The sequence below is a fragment of the Populus euphratica genome, unplaced genomic scaffold (assembly GCF_000495115.2).
Source record: "Populus euphratica unplaced genomic scaffold, PopEup_1.0 scaffold255.1, whole genome shotgun sequence".
Classification (NCBI taxonomy): Eukaryota; Viridiplantae; Streptophyta; class Magnoliopsida; order Malpighiales; family Salicaceae; genus Populus; species Populus euphratica.
In genome coordinates, this window is record NW_011500141.1 from 44,665 (window position 1) to 52,899 (window position 8,235).

The 8,235-nt window shown below is 36.9% G+C and overlaps 1 protein-coding gene across 2 annotated transcripts; it reads right to left on the minus strand.

The window, feature by feature from the left end:
- Positions 1 to 100: 100 nt before the first annotated feature.
- Positions 101 to 7,951, minus strand: LOC105110629 (serine/threonine protein phosphatase 2A regulatory subunit B''alpha-like). Of its 2 annotated transcripts, none has more exons than XR_839507.1 (13): positions 7,380 to 7,951; positions 6,474 to 6,716; positions 6,239 to 6,344; positions 5,934 to 6,033; positions 5,451 to 5,556; positions 5,233 to 5,323; positions 4,275 to 4,416; positions 3,734 to 3,881; positions 3,513 to 3,622; positions 1,658 to 1,814; positions 1,449 to 1,574; positions 1,064 to 1,292; positions 101 to 648 (listed from the first exon to the last, which is right to left on the minus strand). XR_839507.1 is itself a non-coding variant. In XM_011005719.1 (13 exons), exons 1-12 carry the CDS (start codon positions 7,533 to 7,535, stop codon positions 1,152 to 1,154), a joined length of 1,626 nt encoding a protein of 541 aa, XP_011004021.1. In that variant the 5' UTR covers positions 7,536 to 7,950; the 3' UTR covers positions 101 to 648; positions 1,114 to 1,151. The 2 variants fall into 2 exon arrangements, 1 of the variants encoding a protein (XP_011004021.1); XM_011005719.1 differs by having other exon boundaries at positions 1,114 to 1,292; positions 7,380 to 7,950.
- Between the last annotated feature and the right edge of the window lie 284 nt (positions 7,952 to 8,235).

Below are 8,235 nucleotides of genomic sequence, written 5' to 3' on the forward strand. Positions count from 1 at the left end.
GCAGGAATGGACGCGTGTGCTCTTTGTTTCAGTGCTACATATGAAGGAAGAGAGCTTGTCTTCGCACAGCTCCCACCAAAAAACTGCCACAACAACATGATTAACAACCCAATTTCTCCCCACGAAATTTTGTCCCTCCTCATAAAATCCAATAAAAGAACATATAAACAGTAGCAGAGAGAGAAAGAGAGGTCAGGGTGCAAGAATGAACCGAGGAGAGCATTTGATCAACAAATATATGTCGTTACAAGCTTAAAGGACAAGCATACCAGCCACCTTTCCCGTAAAGAGCAGAAGCTCGAGAAAAATCATCCAGAAATGGAGCTGCTTTCCCGGAAGCAAAATTGCCACCCAACAACAATTATATGAACTTTTGTTACCTGGGTGATGAATAATCACCAGGTGACAGCCATCTCTCCCTCCCAATAAAGCATCTGGCATCCTGGAAATCACTGTGGAACTCTAGAGAGCATATGAATGTTATTGCACAAACGCAGCCATGTTGCCTACTGGAGTAAGCCAAAGTAATGACCAAGCTTGAAATGTATCACCAACAGTGCAGATTTCACAAGTTCCACTGAGGAGAATGTCCAAGTACCAAATCTTCATTCCATATCCGAAGGAGCAACAAAGAGATATTTTGGGTAACTGCAAAGACATGAAGGACTAGAAAAATTGAATTTAATATACAAATAATCTAAAAACAGGAAAAAGGAATGTCGGAATATTTGTTGAATCCAAAAATTATACATTTCTATAAACGTCATTCAAAACCAAAATAATAGAAAGAAAAGATGTTTTTTGGAAAAATTATTAAACATCTGAGGTATGTGTGGTAGTTTGTAGATTAACAGTTAAAAACAAACAGTTCCACAAATGAAAAAATGCAGCAAATTCCTTTTTCTGTTTCCTTCCCTCAAGAAGTCATAGAGCCTCCACTGACATTTTAACAATTTTCCTGTAACATTATAGAGGTTTTAAATTCTTACTGAAAAGTAAGAACCACAAAATGTTTTGGGAAATTTGAAAATGAAAGAAGTTCAAACAAAGTATAAAACTCAACTGAAATAAAGGTGATGCAAAATTTTGATCTTTCTTCTCAGAGAAGTCTACCTCATTCTAGACATCTAAATAAACCTCAACTCATTAACCTAAAAGGGAGCCTCAAATGATTCATCCCAAACTTCTGCACTCCCATTTGAGACATCTTCAACATCCTCTTCCATTGAAAGCCTGATATACTCTCTATGTGCAAAGCGATCCCACTCTGTTAAAGTTGGTTCCTCACGCTCCTGCCCACACCAAAAAATGCAAATCAGGCAGTTATGATCCCTGAAGATATAATTATAATGATGTAACCAGCACCCTTGGACCCCTGAGTATCCAGATATATTATTACAATATAAAAGCTAAAAAGCAGGAACGCAGTATAAAAATGCTGAATGTACCTGGCGAATAAGAAAGGGATCACGGCTTTCAAAAGCTACAAACTTATTGAGGTTGAAAAGAATATTGAAAACATTTCCTGAAAGTTTGCATCCTTTCAAATCATGCAGTGTGATGTAACCTTCCCTCTGCAACAAAGTGTCTCTGCAAATGAGAGCTAACACAAAACGAAGAGGATTCCAGAGTATTGGAAAGAACCAAAGTTTTTCACCTCTGGTGCAATCATGTCAACTATTTGACACAAGATATCCTCAAACAGCACAGGTTCCTGGGCCATGCATTCCATACGGTGCAGCTGCTCCTCATAGAAGTATTGCAATTCATTGGGTGTCAACACACCATTTCCATCTAAATCTAAGCACTTGAACCTGTGAATGCAACTTAATAAGATAAGAGAGGACAGCTGACACAAACATCGAGGACTTCCATAGACACAGAGCATCAGAAAATGAGTTAGACCCTAACACGATTTGAATATGGTATGTGTTTAAAACCACTTGAGCATTAACAAGAGAAGAGGAGCTGTAAGATAAATGGCTTCCATGGACCTGTAAATACAACTTTCTAAGATAAGAAGGCACAGTACATAGAAGCATAGATGGCTTCCACAGACAGCATCAGAAAGCAGGAGTTACATGTTAAGCTTTGGTACAGAGGAAGCTTTTAAAATCATCGCACATTTGGGAGGGTGAAGGAGATGCACACTTAGTTTTGGCTTGGTCCACTTTGTTCACAGCGAAAACAAGGAGCTTTACATCACTGTTTAAGGTCAGGATTGTTATCCTGGAACAAGTGCTTTTTTGTCCCACCTTCAGGTCTAAAACAAATGAGGGAACAGGGCTGTTCTTCCTCTTTGAGAAACCAGAATCCTATACCTAATTCAATGATTAGAATGGAAATGGAACAAAACCTACACTCCCAATTCCCTTTGTTTAAGAACCAAGAGGAGAGGTTTGACAGGAAATTAGGGTGGGAGACGATATACAAGAGCAGGTGAGCATTCTTTGATTTTAGATATAAAATGTGTTTCGATAAATGTTTTGGCCATCAGGAGAGCATCTGATTTTCTTGCTGACTTAATAAGTTAACTTAGTTAAATTAGATTTCCAAAGAATTGGTTGATTGTTGAATTAGTTGGGATAGGAACTGATATCGGGAAACTCAAGCTATTCAAGAGTTATGGCGGGATAAAATAAACATTTGACATTTACACATAACCTATGTGAACAAAGGTTACAATATTTCAGAGTTGTGTCAAATGTTGATGAACATTTGCTCCCAGTGCCATTCATACCATCCTTTTACAAGCACCTACTTTTTCAATATTAAGCACACGTGCACCAGTACATCCCAGGACAGAAATGTCTACAGTCAATATGCAGCTCATCATTAATACAAATTATTATTGTGCTGAAAGGATAAGGCTACACCCCAACCAATGAACAGAGAAATTTAGCTGGAAGATCAGTTACTCAAACTATGGAGAACCGAGTACCTTCTAGGCGGACATGCTTCTGATACGTTTTTGCAGGGAGAAATTTCCCCTTGGGACAGAAAAGAATGCCATGAATCTGGCTGCGTTCCAGTACATCCCAGGACAGAAATGTCTATGGTCAATATGCATCTCATCATTTATCCAAACTTTTATTGTGCTGAAAGGATAAGGCTACACCCCAACAATGGAACAGAGAAATTTAGCTGGAAGATCAGTTACTCAAACTATGGAGATCACTTAAATTGAGAATTTCCATCAAATAGATTGAGTGAAATCGCTAACTAGATCCCAACTTTTTATTACTGACTTCCAAGCATTCATCAATGCATAATAAATAGTCTGTCCAAAATTGTAGTTTCCACATTATTTGTATCCTAGCAAAACAGTCCTTCAACTTTCTTTCTTTCTTTCGTTTATGTATCCATTTTAGCATGAACAGGCTACAACAATTATCACAAGCAAGTCCACCTTGTTGTCAGTTATGCAAGAACTTCATGTTCCATTTGTAATTCAAAATATTCCCAATGACAAAACGAAAGGTAAGAGTTTGAGCAAGGAAAGTAAATAATACCAGTATTCAAGACTGGGCTGAGATGATTTGTCTTCCTCTGAGAGCATGAAATAAACAAAATCTTCATAACACATTTTCCCTTCAACATTGCTTTTAAACTTCCTTGGCACCTAAAACAAAAGTAAAGCACAAACACAATGTTTGCACTTTGTTTAGGAAAAATGTCCCTGATACTTAAAAGTCAAAATTAATTTGAATCAAGCTTTGGAGAACCAACCAACCTGTGAAAATATTCTATCAAGAATCCTGTAAGTAAGGGCGTGATTACCATATCTGATGAGATTCTCTTTGTCGATAAAGAAATCATGGTCTGTATCCAGCTCCCAAAACTTACAGTATATTACATAGAAATGTTCATACGAGAAGTACCTAAAACAAAGGGCAGCAAATGGTTATAACTCACATTGGTAGTAATTAATAGAATCAAATCAGTTAAATGCCATATGCAAGTCTTTCCACATTATCACTGTATCAACCAAGAAGAGTCAAACACCTTGATTTAAATTATAGTGACAGAATCTTCACGTAGATTACAGCAGAAGAATGCTATTTGGTGACTTTGCAAGTTGAGTCATTAGATCAAATTGGTTATCCGATTATTTTTATGCCTATAAATTGAAGTTCATTTGCTTGCACTATTAAGGATATTATAGTCTAGTTGTTTAATTAAATTGAAGAAAGAAAAATTACGGTCCATTTTCTAGGTATTCCTATCATTTTTTTTCTTTTTAAATCATTTAAAGAGTTTGCTGGCACCCCAACCTTATAACTTTGTTAATGTCTTCTTCTTCATCTGCATGTTGCATTGCAGCAATAAGATTTCCACGTTTCAGCTCCCTGAGTGTAAGACGGCCATTTCCTGATCTATTGATGTAGTAAAATATTCTGTATATGACAGTTTCAGCTGAGCCAGTACAACAAGAGTTTCGGTTAATATTAGTTGCAAAAATGGAAAACTTAATTAATTTGAGAACAAACATTATAATGACAAGAGAGTATGTAAAAAGCATCCACAAGAAGCCTAAATGATGAAATGACCAGTTAGTGCAGCCTTTTCTTATTCAAGAATAACTTATTGGTATTGACTAATTTCTATCTCAGCTGATCCCATATGATATCAAAAAAGTCAGGAAAAAAAGAGACATATATATCTTGATCAATTCCACCTAAATCTCACCAACTAAATCCCTTGTTAATATAAAATAAAAATCCAGTATCGTAAATTGTGTGTTAGGAATACTAGTTTGTAATTCTTTTTATTTTTATTTCTATGATATTATTTGACTTTGTGTTCCTTAAGTTCAAGAACCATTTATGTTCCGCATCTTAATGGTCCAGCATTCTTTTAAATTAAAAACCATAAAAACAAACTAAAATAACATGCAACAAAAGCTACTACCATAGGGAAAATAGCAAACTTTTCCTTTGCCCTTTTGATAACTGCAATGGTTATAGTCAATAACACTCGCTGTGCTTTTTGGATTGACTAAAACCTTTGGTTAGGATATGGTCATTGGATAACAAAGACATAGCAAATTCCAAAGTGGCCATTTTCCCTCATGAATTGCTTTAGTAAACAATTGCATGCAGCATGAGGAGCCACTAAGATCATGGGCAGGGCAGAGCTTCATTTTCAACAATTAAGCAGCACCTAAACAATAAATGTTGTTGATGCTTAACTGAAAAGCTAAAATAACAAGCTAATTAATGAAGTGCATACCATATCTTTCTTGAAATTCAGGAGTGTTCTGTAAGAATTCCAACCCGGAATGAGTTGCCAGAAGTTCTCGGAGAATAGGTCTGAAATCAGACTGATATGGTCAAGTAGAAAATGATAATTAGTCCAATAAAATGGGTTGTCTTAATACAGAAGCTACCAGGAAGCAAAATTCAACAAGCCCAGCAAATGCACATGAAATAATGGGATGACGTGACAACCTGAGAAAGGTATCTGCAGTCTGGCTGTTTTAGAATATTGAATACTTGAGTTGCTGTGTCCAGCGTCAGCATGTTGCTATTCACCCAGTATTTAACAAATGCATCCCTACAAACAAACAACATAGCTAAGAACCCGACAAAATATATATTCAAAAGTAGATGCACCCAGCATCAATCAACATGAAAGGATGGGGTGGATTAATATTGAGAAAACAAATAATTAATCTCTCTCAGAATACTGCAACCATGGCATCTATTAAGATCAGGTGGAAGCTAAATTTCTGCTTGTGACATAAAATGGGCAGAAAATGCTTTCAGACAAGGTAAGGAAGAAATAACATGTTTGAGAAATGCAAAATGATATAAAAAAAAAAAAAAAGCAGACGAGTTCTGCAAGGAGATTAGTCTGGAGGCCAGATTCCAAAAGCTTGCACTTTCTTTTAATCAAAATAAGATATTTAGGAGGAGAGCACAAGTACCTACCTGGTCACCATCCCAGTGCAGTCAACATCAATCTTTCTAAAAAGCACGTCGGAAAAGAAGGATGGTAACTTGCAAACTATCTTTGTCACAGGTTTAAATTCTGCACAACAAATGAATAAACATTAACTGCTTTGAAGTTTTTGTGTATCTTATTCTCTTCCCCTGTCTTGTCACAACAAGGGATGGGGAGACAAAAAAAGAACCTTGAAGCCATAAAATGAAGGGCTTCTTCCCCCACATAAGATGTAAGAAAAAGATTGTGCTTAGAGTAAAAGAGCGAATTATGAATTGTTTACGATTCTGACCATCAATAAGCAGTCCATCCAGATCATTGTTGAAAAGATGATTAATTCTAGAAAGACATTGTTCTTTGAGTGCACTTGCTGCTGGAGGACCATTTCGAAAATAAAACTGCAAACATATGTATACATAAATGCTTCAGCCTTGAGCATACACAAGAAGATGAGAAATACCAATTTAACAAGTGAACCTCAATTATGACAGTATCTTACAAAAAAAGCTGACAGAAGTAAATGAGACCTGAGGTATGACTTCCCATTCTGATTCCCTAACTAATTTTAATGGAGAACGTAAAGACGAGGGACTGGTTTTCTGCTTAGACGTGCGTGGAGAACCAGATGAACTTCTTGGTGAAATCGGAGGTGCACTGCCAGCAGGAAACATGGAAGGCAACGAATTGACCCCACCAACACTCGCATTAGCGGAGATACCAGGGATGTTAATGGGATTGCCAGCTTTTGCATCATCAATTAAAGTTTTGACCTGCACTCAATTCAAAAGATTTAAACAAAAATCAGATAAAACAAATTCCATACTTTGATCTAGAAGTAGGTTGTGGGAAAGAAAAACCAACGGACCAAAAATGAATCATCATAAATCAGATTCCATGATAGGTAGAGAATATTTCTTCTTACTGTTTTGGCTGACAACCCAATTTATACTTCTTCATAATGAAAAAATGCTACATCATGCCTTCCAGTAATAGATTCAATAACAATACATGTGCAATAACCTAAAAAGAAAATTGCAACCACCCAATTCCGCCATAAGGTGTCCCAGCTTCAAGGCTGGATATCTCTGATGGAGATAGGACAAAGCGGGCTCCTACATAATGATGGAGAAAGAGGGGACACGGTGCCCTTCTTTCTACCTACGGGTAAGGATGGATGCCGTTATCAGAAAGAACAAAAAATACTATATAATACTGTTAAATTGTGCCATAATAACATTAAAAAAATCCAGTTCTCGAACTAAAAAAATCATGGCCTTATCATCAATTAATCTCAAACCGATTCCACACCATATACACTCCTAATCTAATGCTATCAACATCAATTTGTGATTACAAGTTACAACTTAATATAATTCAATTGCCAAATTGTAGTAGTAATTATAGAAAGAAAAATAAAATAAAAGTAGCAGTACCAATCGGGTGGTGTCAGAAAGCGAAAGCCACTGAGAGAACAAGACCTCGGGAAGTTGAGGGTTTTCTTTAAGCACAAAAGAAGGAACTTCTGGTAGCTGCAGCTGTTCTGTGTCCAAACAACAAACTTCTTCTCCTGCCACTCTATCAATATCCATGGCTTCTTTCTCAACAAAACCCTAATTCCTCAAAAACAAAAATCCTCGAATCCTTGACTTGTTTCACAGAAGTGGAAGATCGAGGGTGAAGTTCGATCGGAGATGGATGATTGAAGTAGCTCGAGAAGCGGGACGATCGAGGAAGGGCGATGTAGTTTACTTCGTTGGGCAGAAATGGAGAGCGCGCGTGAAATTGAGGGAGGGAGGGAGGGATATGCGAGAGCGAGAGAGGGGAGTTTTCGAAAAAGAAGCGCTTTTTGGCAACAGAAACCGCCCAGGAGAGGTACAGTGACAGAAGACAGAGGCTCTTGGGGCTGTTCTCTCAGCGACGTAGGGTGCCTGCCTGATTTGTACGAATTTTATACGTATGTTTTGATGTTATACGGTTCGCTGTATGGCACGGCTTCACCTGAATCCCCTTCTTTTTCGTTCTAATAAAATTTGTTTTTATACTTCTCGTAAAGGACAGACGGGCGTCGTATAAATGAGTGGATAAAGCCTTTTATTTTTCTTATTTTCTTTTTTAAGGGGTTGCTGGTGGATTTTTTTTACGTTTCTTCTTTGATATGGCGACAATATATTTTATTTTTAATTTTATATCAAAGTGTGATAGAATTCGTTAAAACGAAAATGAAATATATTGTCTGTTATTGCCGACAAAGTTTTTTTTTTTTTTTTTTTTTTTTGGTGGGGGGCACCA

What these genes read in the sequence shown, in the direction of transcription:
- LOC105110629 (XM_011005719.1), bottom strand. Translation starts at nt 7,535, where the DNA reads ATGGATATTGATAGAGTGGCAGGAGAAGAAGTTTGTTGTTTGGACACA. An exon ending in TTTCTGACACCACCCGATTG is followed by an intron (nt 6,717 to 7,379) that starts GTACTGCTACTT and finishes AATTGAGTGCAG; the next exon opens with GTCAAAACTTTAATTGATGA. An exon ending in ACTGCAGATACCTTTCTCAG is followed by an intron (nt 5,324 to 5,450) that starts GTTGTCACGTCA and finishes TGACCATATCAG; the next exon opens with TCTGATTTCAGACCTATTCT.